Source organism: Pseudorca crassidens, chromosome 3 (assembly GCF_039906515.1).
Source record: "Pseudorca crassidens isolate mPseCra1 chromosome 3, mPseCra1.hap1, whole genome shotgun sequence".
NCBI classification, from domain to species: Eukaryota; Metazoa; Chordata; class Mammalia; order Artiodactyla; family Delphinidae; genus Pseudorca; species Pseudorca crassidens.
Window position 1 is genome coordinate 160,956,792 of NC_090298.1, and position 27,706 is coordinate 160,984,497.

General features: G+C 59.4%; 1 protein-coding gene across 14 annotated transcripts; it reads left to right on the top strand.

Annotated features, from left to right (window-relative positions):
• The first annotated feature begins 7,988 nt into the window (after window positions 1-7,988).
• SSBP4 (single stranded DNA binding protein 4) lies at window positions 7,989-27,594 on the top strand. Of its 14 annotated transcripts, none has more exons than XM_067733268.1 (17): window positions 7,989-8,101; window positions 19,695-19,767; window positions 20,138-20,199; window positions 20,286-20,370; window positions 23,811-23,900; window positions 24,623-24,682; window positions 24,768-24,837; window positions 24,997-25,064; window positions 25,149-25,216; window positions 25,544-25,589; window positions 25,691-25,726; window positions 25,827-25,881; window positions 25,965-26,035; window positions 26,114-26,192; window positions 26,582-26,610; window positions 26,750-26,973; window positions 27,228-27,594. In XM_067733268.1, exons 1-16 carry the CDS (start codon window positions 8,004-8,006, stop codon window positions 26,957-26,959), a joined length of 1,200 nt encoding a protein of 399 aa, XP_067589369.1. In that variant the 5' UTR covers window positions 7,989-8,003; the 3' UTR covers window positions 26,960-26,973; window positions 27,228-27,594. The 14 variants fall into 14 exon arrangements, with proteins under 14 accessions (XP_067589369.1, XP_067589375.1, XP_067589364.1 ...); XM_067733274.1 differs by having other exon boundaries at window positions 26,750-26,857; XM_067733271.1 differs by lacking the exon at window positions 7,989-8,101 and adding an exon at window positions 11,319-11,677.
• Window positions 27,595-27,706: the final 112 nt, after the last annotated feature.

Consider the following 27,706-nt stretch of genomic DNA (forward strand, 5'->3'; position numbering starts at 1 on the left):
CCTCAGACTCTGCCCCTTTTCCATCTCCAAACTCAGACGAATGGTCAAAGGTCTTGAACTGAGACTTTGGGGAAGGGCTACAATTTGTTCTTCAACAACCCAAAGATACTCACTCCTAGTAAAACACAGCAGATCACAGCAACTCTGAGATACTGTTTGATTCCATCTATCAGATGGGCAAAAATTCAAACGTGTGATGACACCCTGTGCTGGCCAGGCTGTGGGGAAACAGGCAACCCCACACATTGCTGGGGGAGCATCTGTGGTGCAGCCCGATGTAAGGCATCCTGTCACAGGAATGATGAAGGCGCATGCCCACTGATCCAGCATCCCACTCCTGGGACTCCTGAATATTTTCATGTTTACAACATGACAGGGGCAGGAACAGATGAGTGGATAAACTAAATGTAGTCCATCCATACCGTGAACATTATTTGGCCATAAAAAGGAATGAAGCTCTGATACACACTGCACGCGGATGAACCTCAAAAACATTATGCTGAGTGAACAAAGCCAGACACAAAAGACTACACAGTGTATGATTTCATTAATATAAAGTGTCCAGAACAGGCAAATCCACAGAGACAGATAGTAGATTAGTGATTGTCAGGGGCTGGGGAGTGGGATACGGAGAGTGACTGCTAATGGGGATGGGGTTTCCTTTTGAGGTAATAAAAATGTTCTGGAACTAAATAGGGATGATGGTTGCACACACTGTGAATGTACTAAAAATCACTGAATTGTTCACTTTAAAGTGGCTAACGTGGTAAATTTTTGTTAAGTGTACTTTGCACAATTTAAAAAAAAAGTCACCTGAAACTTACAAGATATCGTAAATCAACTATACTTGAATAAAAAAATTTTTTTAAGGCAAAAAGATGACAGAGCTACAGGATGATTCATTGCAGCACTGCTTGTTTTATGAAAACAAAAATTGGAAACCACCTAAGGGATTGGTTTGATCAATAACAGCTCATCTATCCTGGGAGGTGCTACAGAGTCATGAAAATGAAATTATAGATCTCTATGAAACAATAAGGAAAGACTAATTCATTTCCTCCACAAACAATTATTAAGCTCCTACTGTGTGCCAGGCACTGGTCTAGGAGCTGCAGATACAGCCATGAACAAAACAGACAAACTCCCAATCCCCGTGGAGTTCTTGTAGTAGTCGGGGAGGCTGGAAACATGCAGAATCTATCAAGAAAATATGGAACTTCCCTGGTGACGCAGTGGTTAAGAACCCGCCTGCCAATGCAGGGGACACAGGTTCGATCCCTGGTCCGCGAAGATCCCACATGCCACGGAGCAACTAAGCCCATGCACCACAACTACTGAACCTGCGCTCGAGAGCCCGCAAGCCGCAACTACTGAGTCCGCATGCCACAGCTACTGAAGCCTGTGCACCTAGAGCCCCTGCTCTGCAACAAGAGAAGCCACCGCAGTGAGAAGCCCATGCGCCGTAATGAAGAGTAGCCCCCTCTCGCCACAACTAGAGAAAGCCCGCACGCAGCAACAAAGACCCAGCGCAGCCAAAAATTAATTAATTAATTAAAACATATGTAACAGGTGGCAGAGAAAGTAAAGTTGGGAAGCAAGCAGGGAGGGTGGCAACTTTTTAATGGGATGATCAAGGGAGGGTTTATTGCAAAGGATAAGGGGGCTTATTGAGCAAGGAGGTGGGGGAAGGGCATGCAGGGAGTAGAACAGCCTGTGTAAAGGCCCTGGGGCGAGAGTGGGCCTGGGTGAGAGCAGATGTCTTCAAATGAATATGTTAACTGGGGTGGGGGGGAAAGCAGCTTCCTACAGAAACTTTTTTTTTAAATCGATTTATTTTTGACTGAGTTGGGTCTTCATTGCTGCGTACTGGCTTTCTCAAGTTGCAGTGAGTGGGGGCTACTTCTCATTGCGGTGTGCAGACTTCTCTTGTTGCAGAGCACTGGCTCTAGGTGCACGGGCTTCAGTAGTTGTGGCACACGGACTTACTTGCTCCGTGGTATGTGGGATCTTCCCGGACCAGGGCTCGAACCCATGTCCCCTGCGTTGGCAGGTGGATTCTTAACCACTGCGCCACCAGAGAAGCCCCCCTATAGAAACTTTTGATGAAACAGGAAAAACAAATACCCTGGGGTTACCTCTTAGTGGCAGATGGATGGGAAGGAGAAGCTCCCCATGTATATTTTTATCTTTTTTCCTTTAGAATCCTATCATGTCATGTGAATACAAATCAGTCAACACGTTCAATCCAAACATTGAAATCAGCCAACAAGCATACACAAGAAATCAGGCTTTTAGGATGAGAGGGACAGAGGGGCGCCAGCTGGCGGGCCTGGGTGTGGGTGGATTCCAACACTGAGGCCTCTTAGAATGGGAGGAAATGAGGAAATGAAGTGAAGGAAATGAGGAACTAAAGGGCCAGACACTCAGGCTTGGGGTGGACTATGTGGGCATGGGACAGGCCGGCTTGGGGCCTGAGACAGTGGGTTCTGGAGGTGGGTCTGGGGGAGCCTGGGGCCTGGGCCTTCCTGTTGCAGCCCTGGCAGGCCATGGCTAGGCTGTGGGAAGAGGGGCTACACCGGCCCTCAACCTGGCTGAGAGGAACCAGAAACTTCCAGAGGGCTCACCTTCATACTCCCCCTCCTGCCCATATAAGTCCCAGGCAGGGCCAACCTGTCAGCACAGAGACCTCTGTAGAGCCTCAGAGACACCTAGAGACCTTCAGAAACCCCAGAGAAACCCAGAAAAACGCAGACATCCCCAAGACCCCAGAGATACCTAGAAGAAATTCAGAGACCACTCCCAAAGACAAAGACAGATATGCGGGGCATACCCTGGGGTAACCCAGCCTCAGGGCCACCAACTTGTGGTCCCACAGTTTTGCCACATTTGCCCAACACCCTCCGATCCCCAGTACGCACCCTGTGCTGAGTGAGGCCTCGGTGTGTCCCCAGGAGCCCCTCGTCTGGGGAGCTGGAGAGGGGCCAAGGGTTTCCCCTCCCCACATCCACCTCCAGTTCCGTCCCGAGGCTCTCACACTTATCTGGAATCAACCCCTCTCCACCTCCGAGCTTCCCCAGGGTGAGGTCTCTAAACCTCTGGCCTCAGCCCCTTCCTGCCATCTCCATTCTCCCTGTGACAGCCTTTGAACTACCGACACCCCCATCCCCTGGCTCTGGTCTGGCTACTCTTAGAATCCAGTCTCACCCCAGGGAGGGTCTAGGGCAGGTTGCTAGGCAGCCCAGGCCACAGTAGAAGCCCTTTACAGGGCCTGGGGATCTTGAGGCCTCTGAGGAGCTCTGGAGCTGGCTGGTCAGGACCACAGGCAGTTATGATGCCCAAGGGCTGGGCTAAGGTGGCCAAGCAACTTACGGGCAAACCTGGAATGTGAGCAGACTCCAGCAACTGCAGACCTCCATGCGTTAATTCAGCAAACAGTGCACTGAGCCACTTCATTGCTGTGTGACCTGGGGCCAGTACCTTAAACCCTCTGTTCCTCCACTTCTTCCTTTGTAATTTTTAAAATAAATTTATTTATTTATGTATTTATTTTTGGCTGCGATTGGTCTTTGTTGCTGCACACGGGTTTTCTCTAGTTGTGGCGAGCGGGGGCTACTCTTCCTTGTGGTGCGTGTGCTTCTCATTGTGGTGGCTTCTCTTGTTGCCGAGCATGTGCTCTAGGTGCCCGGGCTTCAGTAATTGTGGTCCACAGGCTCCATAGTTGTGGCTCGCGGACTCTAGAGCGCAGGCTCAGCAGTTGTGGCGCACGGGCTTAGTTGCTCCGCGGCATGTGGGATCTTCCTGGACCAGGGCTCAAACCTGTGTCCCCTGCATTGGCAGATGGATTCGTAACCACTGTGCCACCAGGGAAGGCCCAATTTTTTTTTTAAGTTTTTTTTTTTTTTGATGTGGACAATTTTTAAAGTCTTTATTGAATGTGTTACAATACTGCTTCTTTCTTATGTTTCGGTTTTTTGGCTGGGAGGCATGTGGGATCTTGGCTCTCCCACCAGGGATCGAACCCTCACCCCCTGCATTGGAAGGCGAAGTCTTAACCACTGGACCACCAGGGACGTCCCTCTGCTTCCTCCTTTGTAAAATGAGGACAATGAAAACCACCGTGCAAGGTGGCCGTGAAGGGCTGGGAGATGGACGTGAATGTTAGCATGTGCCTGGTACCAGGCCGTGTGTGACTAATACACAGCTGAGTGTCCTAAGGGTGGGGGAGGTGTAAATGGTCCATCATGCACAAAAATCGAATTCAGAAGGTAAAGCTTGATTTTTAATGTAATGGAAAGACCTTATTTGAGGTCACATGGCTTCGTTGGTTACAGTAACATTTTAGAAGCCAAAGAATGCCTTTAGGAGAGGGGTGGGCAAACAAAATGTGGCACCAGGGCAGCTGCGGTCAGCAAGCACCCTCCACCTGCCAGACCGGCATTTCTTTGCTGAGGCTGCTCTGGTCACAGGATGCCACATTGTTGGCCCACACGGCTCTCCTGGGAGCTGCCCTGACCACAGACGGAAGGAGAGTTGATTAGAAACGCCTCGGCTTCCTCCTCCCTCCTCCCTTGGGTAGGACGTCTCAGAGGCACTTGCTCTTGGCGGGCTTCTTGAGGGCCCAGTGGGAACCCAGCCTTGTGGAGCCTGCTCGTTGGCGCCCCCTGCAGGTCCCCGTCTCTCTTCTCACCCGGACCAGGGCTTCCTCCCAAATAATTACTGTCTTGAATTCCGATCTCCGGTCAACTTCCAGGGGGTCCCAAATTAAGATAGGTGGAGGAATATAAAGAAACATTATAAGCCGTCAGATTTTTAAAACATTTTAAGTAATTATAACTAGCAGCAGCCGAGCACTGGCTATTAAGCGATGTCATCTTCACTATAACTTCTTGAGGTAGGAACTGTCATTACCCCCCTATTTCACAGACGGGGAAACTGAGCCACAGTGTGTTTGAGTAGCTTGCCCAAGGCTCTACAGCAACCGAGGGTGAGCCCTCAAACCGTGTGGTTAACCATTAGGCTACACTGTGCTCAGACAAGATTCATTTGTCTGCATCTACGTAGAAGCGTGTGCAGAGCCATTGCGCGGCACACGATGACAATCTGCCGCTCCTGGATGCGCAGGTTTAGACTTGACTTCATGGTAGTGGCTGCCTGGGGGTGGCGGGGCTAAGAAGGTTATTTAGCTTATTTGCTAGGTTTTATTTAATTTATTTTTTACTTTTGGTAAGATTTCCTTCCTTCCAGAAATATTTACTGAGCACCTACCAGATGCAGCAAAACTCTCACCCTTAGAAAGGTGAATTGGGGGAGGGGTGGGAGGTTGGGAGAGATCCGATGAACCGTAAATTAGCAAATTTAAAGGAGGTTAGGAAATAATAGGGCTGGGGAGAGGAAAAGTTAAAAAGAATTTGGGGGATTTGGAGAGAAAGACAGGGCGGTTTGCAGTTTTGAAGAGGGTTCGTCAAAGAAAACCTCTCGAGGGGGGAAAAAAAAAGAAAACAGACAAAAAGGGAAAAAAACACGTGCAGGTAAGAGCTCAAAATGAGAACACTTTGGGGGGGATGGGAGAACTGGGTGATTTTTTCTGTATTTTTCTTCTTTTTTGCCATGAAATAATTCAGTACATAAATATGTAAATATACATTTGGAAGCCTACTTGGGGGCATGGGCAAGGTCAACAGAGGTGTACCAGATTCCAAGCCTGAAACTCGGGGTCTCAAGAGCCACTCCAAAGGCGCGCTAAGGCGGGGCCCGCTGGGACCCTCCGGAGTTGTACTTGCGAATCTCTGCTGCCCTCGTGTGGCCAGACTCGGGATTGCAGGTTCTGGTGGCTTTGGCAGAGGCAGAGAATTGGTCCCTCCCACTTCTCTGACTCCCAAACTCCATCCCGACCAACACGGGGAGGATGGGGGGAGTTCAAGACGGTCTGTGTCGCTCTCAGGCTGAGACCCCTGAAGGAGGGTACTGGAGGCCTCAGGCCCCAGAACAGAGGGGACATTGGTAATTTTTAACTCATTCGGTCGGCAACAGGTATTTATTAAGCGCCTGTGTGCCAAGACGTGTAAGTGCTAGGGACACAGCACTGAACAAAATGATAGAATTCCCTGCCCTCACAGAACTCATGGGTTACTGGGGACATTGGCAATCAACGTGCAAAAATAAGATTTGCAGGAAAACCCAACAGGGCAATGTGATCCAGATGGTTGGAGGGCCTCTCTGAGGCCTGAAGGACAAAGAGAGGCGGGCTATGGGGAAGGGCTGGGGAAGGGTGTCCAAGGCCGGGAGGACAGCCTGTGCAGAGGCTTTGGGGTGGGAATGAGCTGGGTGCAGACAACAGGATCATGGACAAAACTGACCAGTTTCTGGTCCTTAGTGAGCATCCACTCCCCAGTGCTGTTATTCAGCAGAGGAAGCCCCCCACCCAAAGGGAAGAAAAGACCCCTCCCCCTGTACCGCCCCGGGATCTTAGGACTTCAGGTTGCCATGGAAAATCCACCACAGGAAGAGAGGCGGAGCTCCAGAGAGAGGTGGCGAGGGAGGAGCGTTGCCAGGGCACCCCAAAGTGGGACCCGGTGCCTCCACTCCCTAATGTGCGTCCCCGGGCGAGTGGCTCCCCGGCTTTGAGCCTCAGATGTATCTGCAGAACTTTCTCTGTAGCTGCGATAGGTTTCTCCCTCCCCCATTTCTCCCTTCCCTGCTCTTGAGGTTTCCACAAAATGCCTCCAATCTCCCAGAGTATCCCAGACCCAGACAGGGAGCTGGGGGCACTCCGGTGAGTGGGGTGCTGCCTCTGGGTCGTCCATGTATCTCCCTTCATGCTTCTCTGGGCCTCAGTTTCCCCATTCTGTAACATGGGGAGAAAAAAGTGCTGCCTCTCTCAGGAGGCTGCTGGGAGGATTTTAAGGGATGATCAGAGCTGGGCGTACCAATTCCTACGGATTAGTTTGACTCTGGAATGTGCAGGGCGGAGGGGCGGAGTCTTGATTTGTGAGCTGTGGAGCCATGGAAGGTGCTGGAAGCCTGGCAGTGTACTGGCTCAGGCTGAGCTTCACGTAGGATGAACGGGGGAGTGAGCTGTGGGTTCGACTGAGGCTCCTCCACTCAGTCCTCCTGTGTCCCTTCTCTCGCCTGAGTTCCTCAAGACCCTGAGAGCCTGGGGGCTGAGGTTCAAGGCCACACAGCCGGACCGACAGCGCCAGGGTTCAAACCCAGGTCCAGATCTTCCAAGCGGGGAGTTCTGCCTCCAGGTGACCAGCCTTGGGGTATAACCCCCATTTCGCAAACCCGAGACTACAAGGGTTTGCTGGCTGTCCAAAGAGTCCAGCCTGTCTTAATGACCCTCCGCCCTGTGTCCCTTCACAACCTCCTCCCCCACTACTTGCTCCTCCCACCAGGTCTAGGCTGGAACCCGCAGCCCAGCCTGCGCCGGTGCTCACCAGCTGCTGTGGCTTCTTCCCTCCCGGTGTTGTTTGGGTTTTAATTTTTCTGTTGCAGTTAGAAAATTACCCATAATTACAGCTTCTGAAAGGAAACGTCTCACGGCGCAGACCCTGCTCCCAGCTGTGGCCGCCTCCCACGCACGGCTGAGGAGGGGCTGCAGGGGTCTCCAGCCTGGATCCTGGCCCCTCCCCGAATCCCTCCCTTCCCCCGTCCCCCCCTCCCCATTAACGGGGCTGCTTCCACCTCCTGTGGAGAGGAAAAAGCATCATCGGGAAAACCCAAACTAGCCTTCCCAACGACTCAAGCAACATATTCATGGACCCCTACCGCTGTGTCTGCAGGGAGAGCAGATCCAGAGGGAGGCGGAGGCTGCCAACAGATGACTTAGGCATTATTTTATCATAACAGTGACAAGTCCAACCAAGGCTAGTGCAGAACCAGTAATCTGGAGGAGATGGCCACAGAAGGCAAGGAGTTGGGGGAGGGAGAGATGGAGGAGGAGGAGAAGAAGGGGAGGAGGAGGGAGGAGAAAGAGAAGGGCGAGTGGGGGAGAAGAAGGAATAATGCGGCCAAAAGTCGAAGGAGGCCAGAACAGGCCAGGCCAAGAGCCAGAGAAAAGAGCGCTCCAGGAGGCAGGAACGGCCAGTGCAAAGGCCGAGAGGTGGGTCTGAAGAATGGAAGGGTTGGAAGGGAGTGAGGGGAGGGGTGGCTCCTCCTGCAGGCAATCCCCCTACCCTACAAGCAGAGCCGACTTCGGACTCTCCCAGGCACCGACCCCGACGTTAAGGAGCTGGGGTTTGGGGTCGTCGGTGGTCCCAAGAGTCAGAGACCCAGCTCAGGGCTGCAGGCAGCCACACGGGGGCGACCGGGAGCCGGCAAGGAGCCGCAGGTCTGGGGCCCAGCCTTAACCCTTAGCGCTCCTTGCTTACCGTCCCCCGCCCCCACACCGGCTCCTAAATCAATTCCCGGGCCTGTCAGGTCCTCCAGGGCCTCTTACCGGGTCAACCTCCCTGCCTCCTCCACGCCATCCCGATCTACCTGGCAGCCCCAAGGAGCTTCTTAAAATCCTGACGTAGATCCCGCCCCTCGCGGCTACACACCTTCCTGTGGCTCCCTATTCCTTTTAAAACAAAGCCCAACCCGTCCCCACCAGGAATGGCCCGACCCGTTTCTTCCTTTCCCCCCGCCCTCCTCGCTCTGCTTCCAACACTTTAACCGTGTGCCCACCTCAGGACCTTTGCACTTGCCGTTACTACAATCTGAACATTCTTCTTCCAGATCTTTCGGATCCACCCCCTCCCCTTATTAAATATATATATATATATGTTTTTGCAAGGCGTGCGTTCTGGTTGGTTGTGCACGCGGCTCAGCTCCTCGGACGCCGCATGGGAGCTAGAGCTTGCTCTTCTCCGACTTTTCCGCCGGCGCCGAGGCAGTGTTTTGGAGATCCGTCCCTGTTGCCATGAGAACCGCGCTAGTCTCTCCCGCCGGCCGCGCTTCCCCCTCCGCAGCTAGCCCCACCACGGGCGCCTCCGCCTCCCAGCCTCCCTCCCTCCGCCTTCCGCCCCTGCGGTCGCCCCGTCCTCTTCACCGGGGTCCCCTCCCTCTGCCCATCACGTGGAACTCCCTGAAATTATCCTACTGTTCGCCAGCTTTTGACTGTCCGCCTTTCCCATCAGACCCTCTGCTCCACAAGCAGTAGCAACGTGTCCCGACTGGGTCCACAGAGCCCGGCACACAGAAGGCACTCAATAAATATTTGTCGGGAGGATGAAGACTCACATCGACTCAAGGAACCGGAGCTCAGAGAGGGCCATGGACCCGCCCAGGGCACACAGAATTCTGGGGAGCAACAGAGCATTAGGAGATAAATGGGGGCGCCTGGGGTGGTGGTGGGAGCGTCCGTGGGAATCACAGCTGTCACCAATACACTGTGTGGCTTGGGTGAGTCACACCCTCTCTGTGCCTGGCCGGGAGTAGTTGGAGAGCGGTGATGGGAACGGGTATTACGATGAGGGTGTCCTTGACGCCCACGTTCACCGGTGGCCCCCGGGTCATTGGGCAGTCCCCATCTCGACGTCCGACTGAAGCTGGCCTGCCGCGCCCCCATTAGTGCGCAGCGCGGGCCCCTCCTCCGCGCCGGCCCGGGGCCCGGGAGGTCCGCGGGAGAGGAAGTTGGGGGAGGGGACGACCTGCTGGACAGGAAGTGGGAAGGGTTGGCGTGTCCCCCCCTCCCCCCCGGCCGTGGCCCCTCGGGATGGAGGCGGGGCTGGGGCCGGCCTGGCCCTTCCCTTCCTCTTCGCCTGTCTGGAACCGCAGCGGTTCAAGACTTCCCGCCCGGCAGAAGACCTGGGTGGGGAGGAGGCCGTTGGAGGCATAATGGGGGGTCGGCCGGCAGCGGGAGGGGCGCTCCGATCATCACATAACACACGACACAGGAAATGTGAGCGCACAGCCACACCACACACGTCCCAGGGAGCCAGCAATCCACCCATTCGGGGAGGCACACACACTAGTGCACAAAACCTGACGCAGCGTCACTCGGCCCCACACGGCCGCCGCGGACACATAACCACTGTCGCAGAGCCAGGGACAGTTGCCCAGACAGCGACTGGGTGCCTGCCAACCCCCCACGCACAACGACGCACACGTGCACTCACACAGGAACCGCGTGTTTACACACACACTTGTGGTCGTAAAAAGAAAGAAAAACAAAAAAACCTATGGCAAACGTTCACAGAAGCATCTAGACCTAGAGTCACAACTGGACCGCCTCCCGCCACCTAGCCCACGCACGTCCGGCGCACACTGCCCACAGGTACCTTGGCACACAGGGCTCCGCGCCCACCCGACACCCCTGCCCTGCGGGTGTCCTTGCCTCGGTGTCGGCCTCCACCTCTGCACACCTCCTGGGGGGAGAAGAAGGGCCCTAGGAGGGAGAATGGGGTGCCCACTGCCTGCACCCCTGACTCCTGCAAAGGTGCTATTAAAGTTGGAATATTTACAGCTGGCAGCACAGGCTGAGAGGCGGAGCCAGCGGGAATGACCCAGTCAGTCAAGTCACCCAGCACCTACAATTGACACGGAAGTGTGACTGTGGGGCAGTGCAGGGTAGCTCCCAGGGTGTGGCCTGGGTACCCCAGGAGCTTCTTGTCTGTGTGGTGTCTTTGTGCTGCATGTATCTGTGTTGTGTGACTGTGTGTTGCGTGTGACTGAGCCATCTGTGGTTCGGTGAGACCCCAGGTCCCTGTGTGGAGCCCTCGGGAGGCTGCGACGGTGTGCCCCAGGGTGACAGCAAGTAGCTGCGTGGGCTCTTTCCACAGCTGTTGGAAGCTATGGCATAGCGGTGCCGATGCTTGTCTCTGTGCGGCTGTGTGCGTGTGTGAACGTCGAGTGTGTTTCAACGTTCTGTAACAGCCACTATTTGAGCTGTGTATACCTACGTGTGTGACAGTGTATCCCTGGGCAGACTGTGTGTGTGGCGGTTCCCACCCGTGCTGGGCGTGGGTAGCTCTGCGGGGCGATACACCCAGTATAACTGCCTGTAGCTTTACGGGGCTATCAGTAGTTGTTCCAGTAGCTATAGAGACTTACGTGTGCAGTCCTGTGTCGGAGAATGTAGCCGCAACTAAGTGTGTGGCTGTGTTCTTGGGTGTACAATTTGGGTGTATCTGGAAAGTGTGTGTGTAGCCGTGATCAGCTGTGTCCCGCTGTGTGTCCCCGGGTGGCTGTCCCCAGTCGCACCGAGTATGTGTATCCCCGCGCCCCCTCCCCCCGCGGCGGGCACTGCGCTTGCGCGCCCGGCCCACGGTCCCGGCGGCGGGACCCACCCGCGCTCACGCCATCGCCCCTTTAAGAGCGGCGCCCGCGGGCGACGGGGAGGCGGCGGGCGGGGGCGCGCGCGGCGGGAGGAGGGGGCGCGCGCTTCCCGGAACAGCCCGCGCTGAGGGAAGAGAGGAAGAAAATAAAACCCGCGGCCGGAGCCAAAGCTGGAGCTGCCGCCGCCGCCGTCTCAGCCGTCTGGAGCTCCCCCGCGCGGACGATGCCCGCGATGCCCGCGCGGGGCTCGGGGCGGTGAGGCCCGGGGCGCGGGGTAGCTATGGCGACCGGGAGCGCGGCCCGCGGCGCCGCCTGACAGGTGTGGGGCCCCGGCGGCGGCGGCGGCGGCACGGAGCAGCATGTACGCCAAGGGGGGCAAGGGCTCGGCCGTGCCCTCCGACAGCCAGGCACGAGAGAAGTGAGTCGGTGGTCCGGGACCGTGGGAGACGGGGGCGGGGCTCGGTGGCCGCGCCGCTTCCGTGGCCCTAACGCCGGCGGGCACCGCGTGGGGCACGTGGGTGCGGGGCAGGAGCGAGATTTAAGGGGCGCGCGAGACCGGAGGGGCTGGAGGGTCGCAAGCTACTGGGGAGCTCGCTAGACCCAAGGGGCGTGAGGGGCTTAACGGGTCGCGAGATTTGAGGGGACGCGCGAGATTCGAGAGGTCGTGAGAGTAGAAGGGACCCCGGAGACCCGAGGGGGGTGAGATTGCGGGGGCGCGCGAGATTCGAGCGGGACTAGAGGGTCGCGAGACCTTCCCGACGGTTAAGCCTTGGGTGTGGGAGGTTGCGAACGTGTGTGCGCGCGGAGTCGCCATTCGTGCCGCTTCCCCCATCCTCTGGGGAAGTTTCCCGGACAGGCGAGACTGGCCGCTCTGGGCGCCTCCCCCCTCCCCCGCTGCTTACCGAAAGCTTGAGAGACGCGAGAAGGGCTTGAGGGGCGCCGGCCCCACCCCTGAAAGGCCACCTGTCCAGCCGGGCCTGGGGCAGCTGGGTGGGGCCCTTGGGGAAGCCGCAGGATCACAGTCCTGGGGCCCCCACTTGTTCTGGGCATGGCGCTGGGCCGTGGGTAGCAGATGGTCTTAGGCTGGTAGAGGGGCAGGTTCCTAACTCCCAGACTCTGCAGTGAGGGGCGGAGGGCGCTCAGAGCTTCTTGGGGTGGGGAGGAAGCTGAGCTGTTGTGCTTGTCTCCTGGCCCTGCCACTTACCTGCCCTGTGGCTTTGGGTGAGGGAGCACTCCCTCTTAGGCTTATTTTCCTATCCTGAGAAATGCAGACATAATAACAGTGCTGTCTCTTAGGTTTGGGGAGTGTTTGAAAGGTGCTAGGACGTGTGACTGTCTCACAGCAAGGGCACCCAACAGTTTGTGATATTGTTAAAATGCCAGGGAAAAGAGAAGGCTTCTGATGTCTGATGGCCAATGGCTGATTTGCAGGATCCTAGAAGTCAAGCCACCTAGGGCGGGAAACCAGCTGCTGGAGCAGTTAGGAGGCTGAGTTATTGGGGAGAGGTCCCATGATGACTCTCTTTGAGGGCCAGAGCGGGAGTGAGGACTTGAATGTCTGGGCAGTGAAAAGGAGCCCTGAATATGGGCTGTCTCCTGTCTTTTCTTCCTGGACTGACACTGGGGCACCACCTCTCCCCCCAACCCAAGGATGAGTGTCCATTCTCTACCCAGCCTCGGGGTCATTTTGGAGAAGAGATTCTTCTGGCCAGGAGATGCTAGACAGATGATTGCCCTTCCAGACCTCTCTTGTCTGCACAGTTATGAGGTTGGGGTCCATTTCCAAGCACCATTAAGCAGGAAGACTTTTTGAAACTGGCACCTGGCTCCTGCCCAGGTTGGAAGCAGGGGGGTGTAGCCACCCCACTCCTGGGGATCTTGGCACATCTCCAGCCATCCTTGTACCCTGGCTTCTGGGCTCTGGGGGCTACCACTCCCCCAGTGGGAATCGTTCACTTGTTCAGACATGTGCTGGGCTGGGTCTTGGGGTGTAGTGGTTGGGAAGCCAGGCCCTGGTCCTGAAGAAGCCCACATCCTAGCTAGGAGGCAAGTGAGTTACTCAGCAAGCCGATGGAAGGATCTGGAGCTATGCTCTGAGAAAAGCAAAATGGGAAAGTGGGCGGTAGTGAACTGTGAGGAGGTGTGTCAGGTGTGCAGAGACCTGGAGGAAGAACCGATGGCTGAGGGCACAGCAAGTGCAAAGGCCCTAGGGCGAGGCCAGGCCAAAGAGCTGGGGCTGGTGCCCAGGGTGGGGATGTGCTGTGTGGGCCAGAGAGGCTTGTGTTCCAAAGTACACTCCAGCTCCTTTGTGGAGTGGGGCTTACTGGGGGTCGCGTGAGGGTAGAGGGCCAGGAGACCTGGGGGAGGCAGGCACAGTTATCTGGGAGAGAGCTAATGGTGGCAGCTTAGGGGGTGGCTGTGGAGATAAGCGAAGGGAGGAAATAGGTTTGAGCTGGGGTCATGGTGTTTGGAGTGCGCTTCAATCCCACTAGACAGTCCAGGAGAGATTTTGACTCTTTGAACCGGGCCTCGGCTCTTGGCTAGGGATAGAAGAGGGGGTTATCTGACCTCTTGGCCAGAGCCATCCTGCACTCATCCATTTCTTGTCGAGAGGGTCCTGTAGCAGTGTTGGCTTGGAGACGAGGTTCTGCCGCTAAAGAAAGTTTGGAAAACACCAGATGGTGGCATCCACTTCACTGACGGGGATGCCAGGCCCTGGAGAGGAAGGACCCTGCTGAAGACTCAGGTTCTGGGGCACAGGAGAGCTCTCAGATGCTTGGGGCTGATACACTAGAGAGGCAGGCTGGTTGCTCTGAGCCTCAGTTTCCCCTCTGAAACACGGACAGCCGGCCTTGCAGGATTCTCACGAGGACTGGGGGAGAGGCTGCAGATAGAGCACCCCTCACAGGCATTCACCAATCATGCCACTTCCTGTCTCTGGGACTTGGTTTCCTCCTCCGTGAAATGGGGTGAAGGGGGTTCCACTGCTCGACTCTCCAAGACTGTTTTTTCCTCCCTGATCTCACCCTCCTGACTCCTCCTGCCCTTCCTCTTTTTCCTTCTTGGGCCCCTGTCCTGAGCCCCCTCTGGCTCCCCATCTCAGCACTAGGTCTGGGCTAGCCTGTCCCAGAAATGGACTTAGTGCCTGCTTGGTGCACAGATGGTGGGTCCCTGCTCTTGGGGGCTCACAGCAAACCGTGGTGACTTCTGGGTCCAGGGAATACAAGGAAGGGATGGCAGGGTGGGTGAGAGGGAGGCTGGGGTCTGAGTGGGCTGCCTGCAGGAAGACACAGCCTCTCCTTGTGTGAGTGATGAACACTCCAACCTACAGGGAAACCCCGAGATCACTTCCTACCCAGAACTAACTAGCGCTTGCATTCGGTCACTGGTTTCAGGTCTCTTTAAATAAGATGAAGGTGACAGGGACAGTTGAAGCCCCCTGTGTCCCCTTTGCATCCCTTCCCCCTTCCAGCCCCAGAGGCTGTGCTGTCCTAAGTTGAGGAGAGAGATCTAAATGTTTGCATCGTGTGTGTACATCCTTGAACACTTTAAGTGCTGCCACGTGGGTTTAGAATAGTTCCGTAAGTGATGGTCACTGTCAGTGTCACTGGGTGTCTTGTGTTTTTCTCCCAGGATTAGTTTTGTTTTTGTTTTTTTTTAAGATTTATTTAGTACTTATTTATTTTTGACTGCGTCGGGTCTTAGTTGTGGCACACGGGATCTTCGTTGAGGCATGCAGATTATTTTGTTGCGGCATGCGGGCTTCTCTTTAGTTGTGGCAGCGGGTTTTCTCTCTGTAATTGTGGCGCGTGGGCTCCAGGGCGTGTGGGCTCTGTAGGTTGCAGCACGCGGGCTCTCGTTGAGGCGCGTGAGCTCAGTAGTTGTGGCACACATGCCTAGTTGCCCAGCAGCATGTGGGATCTTAGTTCCCTGACCAAGGACGGAACCCGCGTCCCCTGCATTGGAAGGCGTATTCTCTATCACTGGACCACCAGGGAAGTCCCCAGGGTTAGTTCTGATATGGGCACATCACCTCAGGTAGTTTGTTCATTATCCCAGCAGGCAAGGGACTCACCATGTGTCTGTCCCATCCCTAGCTGGGCTTCCAGGTGCCCATGCCCATGGGCATCCTTGTTGGAGGGGGGTGCATGGGTAAGAGGTTCTTGAGAAAGGAGCCCCCAAACTGAGTCCTGGAGGCTGAGCAGAGCCCGTGGACACAGGGGAGCTTTCTGGGAAGGTCTTGAGGCAGTATCTGGGGGACAAATGCTGGGATGGAATTTGTTAGTGGGGGCGGTTACTTTGACTGCTGGGTAGGAGAAAGGCTGTAAGGGGCAAACGTGGAGGCTGCCAGGAGGCCAGTGAGGAGGGTGGCCACCACCCTGGCTCTTAAGAGCTGAGGGCCTGGCCATGAGGGTAGCAGAGGGGAGGGAGGAAATGTGTTGGCTGGAGAGTCCCTTAGGGGCGTCGGTGCGACCTGGTGATGGATTAGATGGGGGTGAGGGGGTGACACAAGGCCTTGAGTAGAGAGGGCTTCTTCCAGCCCCCAGCAGTATGTGCCTCCAGGGGCTTTAAAGGGGAGGGGGTGCCTGGCAGGGAGCACCTCTTACCTTAATTCTTGGTTATTATGGTAATTCTTGATGATGAAGGTAGTACTGCTGCGTTTTAGTCCGGGAGGCTCCAGTACCCCATTCTGTCACCACTTCCCTGTGCAGCTGCAGCTTCTCCCCATGAGCACTCCAGGTCCGGGCACCCTGTATCCTCCAGGTCACCGTTCCTTCTGGAGGGAGGGCCCCCGGTGCACCCCACACTCCCTCCCATCTCCTGCCCTCTTGCGTCGGGAGCCCCTCTGATGGGTGGGCTCTTCATTCTGCAGGTCATTTGCTGACCAGGGCTGGGGTGGGGCCAGGATTTGGATCCAGAGCCCAGGCCCTTTCCCACAACCCATCTCAGGGCCTAGACAGCGACCTGCAAGCCATAAGCCCTCCCTGAGTGGCGGGCCCTGGAGGTCCCGAAGCAACCTGACCAGATGTCCAGGCTTCAAAAGTTTTCACTGAAAACAAACAAAGAAAGCTGCTCACGGTTCTCTGAGACTTGATAAAAATTAAAGTACCAGCATATAAGAGAAATCAAGCAAAACTGAAAACCTTCTCTGGCTTCTCTTTGCTCTTGGGATAAAACCCCAAATTCTTAACATCAGAATAGTAAGTAAGTGCTGACCTTCATAAGTGCCTACTGGACATCCCGGGAGCGAGGGGGCTCAAGGTTGGTTGGTTCATTCATTGGGGTGGCTGGGGGCCCAGGATGCCCAGCGCTGTGTAAGCTCAGGAGTGAGACGAGGTCCCGCCCTCCCAAAGCTACATCCAGTGGGGGCTGCAGGCAGTAAGCAGAGGGCCTTGTGTCAAATGGAGATAAATATCATGGGAGGCAGGTGGAGAATGGAGCAGGGCTGCCGTTAGAAGTGATAGGGAAGCCTCTGCCCCGTGACTTTGGAGCCATGAGGGTCTCTAGCAGAAGTGTCTCAGGCAGGGAAATGGCCTGTGCAAAGGCCCTGGGGTGGAGAGGTAGAGAGTGGCCAACGTGTGTGGGAGGCACTGAAGGGTCTGAGTGAGGAGTGCTGGTGGGGAGGGGAGGAAGCAGCCCCTAGAGGGGCCCTGTTGAGATCCAGGTAAGTGATAGTGGTGGCCTGGACCAAGTGTGTGCTGAGGAAGGCAGGGAGAAGGCTCAGAATCAGGAGAGAGAGTGCTTTTTCCTTAAGTTTTTCCCCTAAATTCAATAAATGTAGTGATCTCTGGGGGACAGCTAGGTGGATCTTCACACTTGCGCCACACCTATGTGAGTCAAGACCACCCGGGTCAGGGAACAGGAGGGGAAGAAGCTGGGGTGGGGCTGGGCCTTTAAGATGTCAAGTGGACGGCAGACCCTGAGTTCACAGGGGAGGCCAGGCTGGAGGAACCCTGTGGGCAGCTGCACCACGTCAGTCATCAACATCAAAGCAGGAGGGGAGGCCACCCAGGGAGAAGAGAGGAGAGCTGGGGCAGGGCCGGAGGAGGGAGGGGAGCGGGCAGTGGTGGGCTCCGGGACCTGCATCCTGGGTCCGATGCCACCCCTGGCCAGTGGAGGGTGAGAGGTGATGGAGAGGGACCCGATGGGCTGGCAGCATAGAGCCCTTGGTGGCCTTAGTGGGAGCCAGCATGTTCTTCAGGAGGCTCCCTGAACCCTGAGGAGAGGCTTCTGCTCTTGGTGGGGGTGGGGCCAGACTGCAGCCCCCCATGTGCTCCCCTGCCCTGCTGCACTTCCCTTCTGGGCAGCCTACTTGGATCCCCCCACTCTGTCTTGCTCCCTGTCTCTGGGTACCTCATTCCCTGCACCGTTAGTTCCCCAAGGTGGCAGGGGGCCAGCTGGATCTCTTCAAACCTCTCTATTTGCCTGGAGGGTCAGGTTGGTGAGCAGGCTGGGGCTGCCCCATTGACTTTTCATGTTCATTTCTTCACTGATGGACTCAGGCCTGGTAGATGCAGTCCACTCGTGAAGGCTCAGGAAACCTCTAGAAAGGGAGGGGGGTCCCAGGAGTGAGTTGGACAGGTGAGCCTGGAGGCTGGGGGGTGAGAAAGACCACTGGGCTGGAGAAGGGTGGATGCTGCCAGGGTGCGATGTTGGAACCTGGGGGTGCCCGGGCTGGAGGCGCTGCTGAGAGGGGTGTGATGATGAGGCAGGAACCTTGGCCAGTCTTGGGGGAGACCCATGCTCAGAACTATGTGAGCCCCACAAATCCTGCCCCTCTGTGACCTGTTTCTGTCCCTCCGGTGGCTGTCACAGCTCGCGTGGTGTAATGTGAGCTGTGGACATACCTTGCCCTGGTTCAGCTGCCCACCCGGACTCCCTAATGTCCCCCCTTGTACTTCTGTAGCACACACTACCTTCCACCCCACCAGATGACTTACCTCCTCCTTTGTATTCTTGCTCCTCCGTCTCTCCCCGTGAGCAGGTAGCCTCCAGGAAGACAGGGGTCTGTTGTGTTCACTGCTCAAGGAGGTGAATGTTTGTTGAATGAATGACTGAAAGGACGGATGGATGGATGAAGGAAGGAAAAGACGGTCCAGGGCAAGGGCAGAAGCCGTGGGGTGGGGCCTGGGACAGAAGGGCTAGAACTGCCTTGGTGAGGTCTGAGCTGGAACTGGGGGCGGGGGTGCTCTGCAGAGGGGGCTGGGATGTGAGGATTGAGCAGCCTGGCTGGGAAGGGTGAGAGAAAGCAGGAGCATGAGTCAAAGCAAGGTTATTTCAGGATGGGGCCATCAGCCAGGGGAGGGAGGCCAGCTGAGCGGGGAGGCATCTGGAAGGGCCTACAGCTTTCACCGGAGCAGCCTCAGGCTGGCCCTTGGGGAGCCCCCGGTCTTAGATCCAGACTCCCCTCGGTCCACCTGGGGCCTGGCTGGGTAGTAGGAAGACCCTGGAGGTGCCCGGAGGGGCCGGTACTGGTAGAGTGGGGGCTGGGGAATGGGTGACCCTAGCGGGTGGGGAATTGTCCCTCTGCTGGCGGGTGTGGAAGACAGATTGGGGTGTGGTGGAGGCCAATGGATGGTGTTGCTGGTTGGAGCGTGGCCTGTGCTCTTGGGGTGGGCAGTGGCCGATTGGTGTGTGCAGGGGTACTGGGCACTGTGGGCATTTGGACAGGGCGGTGCCGTGGCAGCTGAGTGGCACTGCTGGCCCTACCTCCCGTTTCCCCAGACTCCCCCTTGGGGGGCTGGTGTGGATGTGTCATAGCCACCACTGGCGGATGGGAACTGATCCTGAGGGAAAGGATGGGGTCTAGGGAAACCTGGAGGAGGAAGACCTCAGGTCAGAGAGCCCCTTTTCTTCCTTGGCAGGTGAGGCTGGGAGTGAGTTAGGCCCTGGGCCCTGGCCACATGGCCCGGGGTGCCTGCCGGGAGACCCCACCCAGAGCACAAACTAGAGTGAAGCCCAGGAGCCATTTCTCCAAGGAGAGGAACTCCCTGGGGCCAAGGCTGCTATAAGGTCTCAGCATTGGCAGGTTGGGGCCAGGACTTGGTCCATCAGGGGGGTGTTGAACTGAGAATTTGGCCTGGAGGTGGGGGGCTGGGGACTGCTAGGAGTGCTGCCTAGAGGAGGGGCCTGCAGGCTGTGTGTTGATGGATGTGTAGGAGTTGGCCAGGCTGAGCAACTGGTGAGGAGGCCATCTCTTCTCAGGGGTGGGGGAGGTGGGGCGAGGGGGAGACCAGCAGAGGGAAGTGAGTGAGGCTGGCAGTAGGTGGTAGGTACAATGAGGGGCTCACTGTGGGCCCCTGCCCCTCTCCACCTTCCCACCAGAGGGCAGGTGCCGCACCTTAAAACCCCTCCCAGGGACCCTCGGGGCAGAGCTTTGGGTCTGCCGGGACCTCCTGAGAGCCTGAGCCGGCCCCCACCCCTCCCGCCTGCAGGTTGGCGCTGTACGTGTATGAGTACCTGCTGCACGTTGGTGCCCAGAAGTCAGCCCAGACCTTTCTGTCCGAGGTAAGCTGGCCTGGCCAGGCAGGGCCCCCACAGCCAGCCCCTTCCTTGGCACCCACATCCTGGGGTCCTCCCTAACCCATTTTTATCAGGTCTCCATGGTGGGGTTGGGTTGTGCCCTGGGAACTGAGGGCTGCGGAGCGGCAGGGCTGGCATCCTGGTATCTGCCCATCCATCTGAGGATCTGCCTCCCGCTCCTCTGTCCCTGTCCTCACCAAGCTGTCCCCCTCCTGGCTCCCTTGCTCTGATCTGCTGGTTTCCTGACCCGGTGTTTCCTGGGCCCCGGGCTTGGGTTGGGGCTGCCTCTTGGGAGGGGAAGGGGTCAGACAGGGCCAGGCCGTTAGCCCTCACCTTCCTTCCCTCTCCCCTGCAGATCCGATGGGAGAAGAACATTACGCTGGGGGAGCCCCCGGGCTTCCTGCATTCCTGGTGGTGGTGCGCGCAAGGCTGGTGTGGGTGGGACATGGGGGGGGCTGGGGGGGGCGCATGGGGAAACCATCGTCCCCCCCTGCCGCCCACAGCGTGTTCTGGGACTTGTACTGTGCAGCGCCCGACCGCAGAGAGGCGTGCGAGCACTCGAGTGAAGCCAAGGCCTTCCAGGACTACGTGAGTCCCCGCCCCAGGGGCTGGGACCAGGGCTTACGGGTGTGGGCAGGGTCCTGTGGCCTTGGGGGGCTGCATGGCCGGAAGCTGGCTCAGGTGGGCTAGTGGGCCAGGCTGTGGGGTTTGACCTGAGATCATGGCTTCTGTGGGGTCCCTCTGCCCCCCACTGCACCCAACTCCTGACGGTCCCCATGAGCCCCACACCCTCCCGAGGCCAGCTCCTCCTTTGCTCCCCCTCACGTGAACCCTATGTGGAACCAGGTAGACAGTACCACAGCTCCTGCCTCCCTAGCTCCGTGTATGCAGGGCCGGACGGGTGGCCACCACTGCTTGTCCCCTCCCACCCCAGCCTTTCCAAGCCTTCTGGGGTGGGGGCCCAGGCAGGGGTGCTGGGGGACGGCTAACTGCCTGTGCACCCTGGAGCAGGAGAGGCCGAGCACTTGGCAGATCTCCCAACCTTGCTCTGCGACTGGGGCTGCTGACTTCACGTCTTTGGCCTCAGTTTCATACAAGTTGAGTGGGAGTCAGAGGCCTGTCCCGAGAGGTGGGTGGGTAACGTGAGGGGGCGGGCGCCACCTTGTTGTCATAGGGAGATGGCAGCCCCCTGCCTTTAACTTCTTCACCCTGCCCGTGGGGATTGGCCACCTGGCCCCTGAGAGAGGTTCCCCCTGCCCTCGCCCCTCCCTTGCAACCACTCTTCCTGCAGTGGGCGCCTTCACATCCTGAGCCCTCTGCTCTGCTGCGCCCTCTGCTCTGCTGTGCCCCTCAGGGCCTGGCTGTTCCCCGCCCTCTGCGGTTAGTCTGGGTCCCACACCACGCACGGCCTCGCCAACAGAGAGGCCCCCCTGTGGAGGCGTGTAGGCCTCTGCAGGGCCAGGGTGCAGCCCGAGAAGGCTGGGGTTCACCATATCCCTGAAGACGCCCCATGCACGCTGTATGCGCATTTATGGGAGCCGAGGTCGCTGCTGTTCACCCCCATCAGGTCCCACTATTCATGTTGTGGTCCCGCCAGAACTGGGGTAACAGAAGTGTGTGTAGCTGTGTGCGTGCGTGACTCCGCGTGGGCCCAGCTCTCTCTCCCCAATGTAGTCCCCAGCTCCTCCCTTTGCCTCTCCTGGGCCCCTTGAGCTCTGTTTCCCCTCCCGGGCTGCGCAGCCCTTCCCTCTCCGCGCCTGCCTTCGTCCCCGCCCCGAGCCTGGCGCCTCCGGGGAGGGGAGAGCGCGGTCTCCCAGCGGAATGAGCGCGCTTCCTGGGGCGCGCTGCTGGTTACCATGGCAGCAGGGCGCGTCAAGGGAGGGGGGTGGCGCCCCGTCCCTGGGGTGACAGGGTCCCTGTGTCAGCAGACTGAAGCCAGCTACACGTTCTGCCCCACCTCCGCACTTACTGGGGGTGGGGTGAAGGGGCGTCCTGCCGCCTCTCCCTCGCAGTCGGGGCTCCCTCCTCCCGCCCTCCGCCCCCTGAGGGGGCTCAGTCAGAGCCTCCCGGCTGGGGGCCAACCTCGGCGTCTCCAGGAAACGCGAGCGCGCCCAGCCTGTTGTTATGGCAACGCAGGCCAGGCTGGCGCCTCTGGGGGTGGTTGATTGACTTGGGGGGTCCAGCTCAGGTCACCCGACCGGGAGGGTGGGCCCTACCCCCCACCCCCCACCCCCCAACCCTGGATTAACCCTTCAAGGCCTAGAGTTGGGGAGCCCCATCTTCTCCCCGCCCCCACACCTCACGGTCTGGAGCGGCAGCCACCCGCACCACCACCCTCCCCAACCAGGAAATGCTCTGGCGCCTGCTGCGGCTCAAAAGGGGGGCTGCGCTCCTGCCCTCCGTAAGGGTTGGGGAGGGGTGGACAGACCCAGGGCTCAGAGCTGTTTCCCTCCAGCCACTGAGGCCGGCGCCAGCGAGAGTAGCTGCTCTGAGCCATCGTGTTGTGTTTGTGGGAGAGGGTGAGGTGGAGGGCAGGGGTGACCCAGCATTTTGGAGAGGGGCTGAGAGCTTCGTCCCCCTCCACCCCCGGGGTCACTTGGGTTTTCAAAGATTTGTGCTGGGCCCTGCGAGTGCTCGCACTGGTACCCTCCCAACTTGGGCCTGGGTAGAAATCCATTAGAGGCTGACCTTTGAGAAGGAGCAAGAAGGGGGCAGGTGTCAGTCCACAAAGGGAAGGGTGTGACTCCAGGGGCCCTGCTCCGACCCAGACGAGGGGCCCCTTTCCCCACTTCTGTAGGGCAGGATGCACTGTGTGACCATGGGCTAAGTGCTTAACTCTTTGGAACCCAAGTGGCTGCAGTTCCACAAATTCCTGAGTGCCCCTGTGTGCTGGCTTGTGCCAGCTGCAGGGACAGCAGTGACCCAGACAGATCAGCCTCTTCCTTTTGGGGCCTGGAGGCGGAGGGGGGAAGGTGATGCAGCCACAAGAGTCAAGGGGCCTTAAGAGAAGTGCCCTACTCAATGCCTGCAGTGTCTTCCCCCGTCCCTATCCTTTTGATGTGTCTCCTCTGCCCTAAAGACTAGGCCTCTATCTCCCCCTTTCCCCCTGCTCTGTGGGCCCCAAAGGCAGACAAGCCTGGGACTTGGAACCGACCAGAGGAAGTGGCCTGTCAGCCTGTCCCCCTGCCAACTCTGGGCCTGCCACCAGCATCTCCACCCTTGGCAGACATGGGAACTCCCCTCTCAGGCACCCGGTCTTCCCCCCTCCTCCATCTGAAGAGAGGTTGGGGGCCTGGAGACCCCACTGCAGAGTTCTGCTCTTCCTTCCCCTCCTTCCTGGAGGAGGAGGAGGGGCAGTGGTCTGTACAGTAGCTCCAAGGAGGAGCCCTCTGGGAGGGAGGTTCATCTTGAAGCTGTCTATTGATTTTTTTGTCTGTTGATTTGAGGTGTCTTGGGGGCCCAGCTAACCTGCATTGCCAGGCAGGAGGAATCAGGGCTGGTTGGGTTCGGCTGGGAGTGGGGGACTGTGCCCCCACCCATCTGAAGTTAGATTCAGACCAAAAGAACAAGGCTGTGCTAGAAGGATGCGGCACGCACTGGAGTCCTGGGTGGATGGCATTTTCAGACCCCCGGAATCCTCAGGGTGGGGACACAGGGGGCTGAGGTCCCTGCTCACCTGGGCTGTGGGCTCAGCCAGGCTGGGCCCTGATCACCTCCAGGGTCACGGGTTCAGCAAGGAGGCAGAGCCCTTGCCGAGGGCCACCCAGCACATCTGGTTGCTAAGCCAGGGTGGGGACAGGGGCCGCAGCTCTTCCCTCACCTAGAGCCGCCTCCCCCCTCCCCTCCCCTCCCCCTCCCCCTCCCCTCCCCCCTCCACTGCCCCCCCCCCCCCCGCAAATCCTCCCGTGCCTGAGTAGTTGGATGGCTTGGGTTCCTTGTTCCGTGGGGCCAGCTGCTTGAGGAGAGAAGGAAACACTTGGACAGGAAGTGACCTGACTTGGCTCTTGCCATCTCCCCCACCCCTGCAGAGCGCTGCAGCGGCCCCCAGCCCGGTGATGGGGAGCATGGCTCCCAATGATGCAATGGCATCAGGCCCCATGGCAACCGGCTTCTTCCAGGTATAGCCGGGGCTGGGGCTCCCTGTCTCCTGACCCTGGGTGGGCTTGTGTGGGAGGGTGACAGGCAGGGGCAATGACGGGGTGGGTATGCCCCTGCGGGCCTCGGTAGTGCTGGTGAGGGAGGGGCCATCTGGCCTGGGCCCCGCTGCGGGAGGGGGCGGGGTCTCTGCACTAGGCCTGCGCCTGTGTGTGTCGGGGCGCCTGGGGCCGCACAGCTTGGCTCGCTGAACCACGGGTCCTGCCCATGACCTCCCCCTTTGGGTCCACCCCACCCCCGCTACGTCCCGCAGATGGGGCTAGTTGGCCCACTCTCCTGCCTCCACGGTGTCCCCTCCCCTCCCTGGCCAGGCTCAGCAGAGCCACAGGAAACCGTGGAACTTCGGGTGACCTCGCTCCTCCCAACCCACCTGGTTCTGTCCTCCTAGGGCCCCCCCCCCGCCTCCCAGCCTCCCCCCGACAACCCCAACGCCCCCATGATGGGGCCTCAGGTTCCGGTAAGGACCTGTGGTGCCCCGCCCCCTCGAGCACGCACACCCCTCCCCCTGGCTCTTGGGCCCGTCCCACTGCGCTCCCACGCCCCCGGCGCGGCTGGCTGAGGTCTGCCGGCTGGTCTTGGAGGAGGGGGAGTATCCAGGCTGGGGGCCCGGGTGCGGCAGGAAGCGGGTAGCTTTGGGGGCTGAGTAGGTGGGGGGAGGTGCTGATCCCCGGCCCACCTCTTCCAGCCCTTCATGTCACCGCGGTTCCCAGGGGGCCCTCGGCCCACCCTGCGGATGCCGAGTCAGGTGAGAGAGGGATGAGGGGAGGGGGGTAAGGAATTGGGCCGGGGTGGGGGCACCCACACTCAGTGCTGCCACTCCCCCTCCGCAGCCTCCCGTGGGCCTACCCGGTTCCCAGCCCCTCCTCCCTGGCGCCATGGACCCCTCCCCACGTGCTCAGGGTGAGTAGGGAAGCTCCCGCTGCTGTCCCCCGCCTCCCGTCAGGATCCCAGAGCCAGTTCCCCGCCGCCCACCGTGCAGGAATACCCCCAACCCCCAACACAGCGCCTGTCCACACCGGGGAACGGCCGCGGCCTGAGCCCTCTTCCTTCTGCCCCCAGGTCATTCGAGCATGGGCCCGATGCAGAGGGTGACGCCTCCACGGGGCATGACCAGCGTTGGGCCCCAGGTAAGGGCTGGGCCCAGGCGACAGGGCAGCTTCAGGGGCTGCCCTCTCTCGGTTTGCCCTCTCACGGCCCCTTTACCTTCACAGAGCTACGGAAGTGGCATGCGGCCCCCACCCAACTCTCTTGCTGGCCCGGGTTTGCCCACCATGAACATGTAAGGCCCTCAGGAACCCCCGAGAGTGTGCCCATGTGGGTCACCACCCAGCTTCATGGGCTGGGTATGCTGGGGCAGACCCCGAAGCCGCACAACAGTCCCGATACTGTTTACGCCACTGCTGGGTGGGGAAACTCAGGCTCAAAGACCAGTGAGTGACGGATGGGGTTGGGATTTGAAGGCTGGCCTGGCATCTGCTTGGTTACTTCTCGGCCAACATCTGCTGCTCTGAGGGCACGTGGGGCAGGCTGGGGGTGTCAGGGAGTGTGTGCTGGGGGGCTGTGTACCGCCTGGCTTAGACCCAGGGTCCACCACTGTCTGTTCTAGGGGACCCGGAGTGCGTGGCCCATGGGCCAGCCCCAGTGGCAACTCGGTGAGTGTCGGGATGGCGTTGGTGTGTGTGTGTGGGGGGGGGATTAGGAGTGTGCGAGTTGGTAGAGTGGGCGGACTGCTCACAGCTGCCCATCTCCCCAGATCCCCTACTCCTCTTCCTCCCCTGGCAGCTACACGGTGAGTGATGCCGAAGCTGGGACACCCGACCTGGGGGCAGCGGTTGTGGGGTGGCAGTTGGAGAGCTTTTCTCACCTTCTTTGTCTCCCTCTGTGTGCAGGGACCCCCAGGAGGAGGTGGGCCCCCTGGAACACCCATCATGCCCAGCCCTGGAGGTACTACAGCCTGGGCGGGGCATAGGGAGGGGTGTGTTTGGGTGAGGCCCTCTCACACCCCACCCCCTCACGTGCTGCCTCAGACTCCACCAACTCCAGTGAGAACATGTACACCATCATGAACCCCATCGGGCCAGGCGCCGGCAGGGCTAATGTGAGCTGGGGCTTGCGGGGGTCGGGGTGGGGGCGGAGAGGTGGTGGCCCGAGGCCCAAGCTGCTCCTCTGCCTGCAGTTCCCGCTTGGCCCTGGTCCGGAGGCCCCCATGGCCGCCATGAGTGCGATGGAGCCTCACCATGTAAACGGATCCCTGGGTGAGTGGGCGGAGTCCCGGGACACACAGACACCCACACACACGCCCCCACCCAGCTGCTTCGCGAGCCTCGTGCGCCCCCTGGCGGCCCCCTTCAGCCCCTCCGCCTCTGTGCTTAGCCGGCGTTGGGGGCGCGCCCCGAGCTTCTCTGGGCTCAGTGACTGGGGCTGGCAGCGCTGCGGGGAGGGTCCAGTAACTAAACCGGGGGGACGCCCGGCCGCCGGCACTGACCCACCACCCCAGATCTGGGCCCTCGGCCCGGGACCCCCGGCGGTGCCCCAGTGGGCTGGGCCGAGGGAGGGGGCGCGGCCGCCGGGGAAGTTCGGGAAGGGGTCGGTGGAGCCGGCTTGGCGCGTCTGAGCCGCGTCACCGCCGTCTGTCGGTCCACAGGCTCGGGCGATCTGGACGGGTTGCCGAAGGTGAGGGGGCCGCGCTCCTGCGGGGGGCGGGGCTGCGGGGTCGGCCCGCGTGGAGAGGCCTAGTCCTGGTTGGGCCGCGCGGCGGTCGGGGCCTGGCCCGCGGGGCGGGGTGTTCCGCTCTGACCGCGGCCGCCCCCAGAGCTCCCCCGGCGCCGTGGCCGGCCTGAGCAACACCCCGGGCACCCCGCGGGACGACGGCGAGATGGCGGCCGCCGGGACCTTCCTGCACCCGTTCCCGAGCGAAAGCGTAAGCGACTGCGTCGACTCCCCCCCCGCGGCGGCGTCGGGCCGGAGGGGCCTGGCGGGCAGACCCCGGCGGGGCGGCCGGGGGGCCAGAGCAAGACCGTGACCGCGGCGGGCCAGGTGGGGGGGCGGCCGCGGCATCCTTCCCTTCCTCCCGCCTTCCCCTCCCCAGGCCCGCCCTATCGCCCCGCCCCGCCCACATCCCACCCCAACCCTGGGACCCGCGGCCCAGGGCGGCCTCCCCACGCATCAACACCTGGTCCCTTTCCATCCCACGTCCACCCCGCCCTGTTCCCCCTTCCCCCCGGGGGCGGGTCCCAGCCTAGGCCGGAACTGAGCCGGCCCCCGCGCGCCACCCCCTCGTCTTTCCGCAGTACTCCCCCGGGATGACCATGAGCGTGTGATGGGGCCGCAGCCCCTTGCCCACTGCCGACCTCGGCTTCTGCCCAGCGCCCCTGCCCGGGGCCAAGGTCCAGGGGCTCGGGTGGTCTGCAGGGTGAGGGTCTGAGGTCACACCGCGGGCAACTGGACTCCCGGTCAAGGCTTGGATGGCTGGGAGGCCCCGCGCGAAGGACTCATTCATTTTATAAAAAAACGCAAGGACCTCAGAGACGTTCTTTCTTGTATGGGCCCTTCCCGCCATTTTTGTTTTGTCCAGGGGGCTCCTTGGGGGATTTCCTTTCCCCTGGAGCGCAGGGGTGGGCCCCAACAATAAACATAACTCGATTTTGGTTTTTGGCATCTGTTCTCGGGTTTCTTTGCTTTGGCTTATAGCCACAGCCTGCTTAGCCTAACCTTCAAGGGTTGTGGTTAGGCAGAGCCCCCCTCCCCCCGGGGGTTCTGGAAAGCCCCT

Coding starts and splice junctions, on each gene's coding strand:
- SSBP4 (XM_067733263.1), top strand. CDS start 8,004: ATGCGGCCAAAAGTCGAAGGAGGCCAGAACAGGCCAGGCCAAGAGCCA. Junction 24,683..24,767: donor CCCTGCGGATGCCGAGTCAG/GTGAGAGAGGGA, acceptor CCCCCTCCGCAG/CCTCCCGTGGGCCTACCCGG. Junction 26,611..26,749: donor ATCTGGACGGGTTGCCGAAG/GTGAGGGGGCCG, acceptor GGCCGCCCCCAG/AGCTCCCCCGGCGCCGTGGC.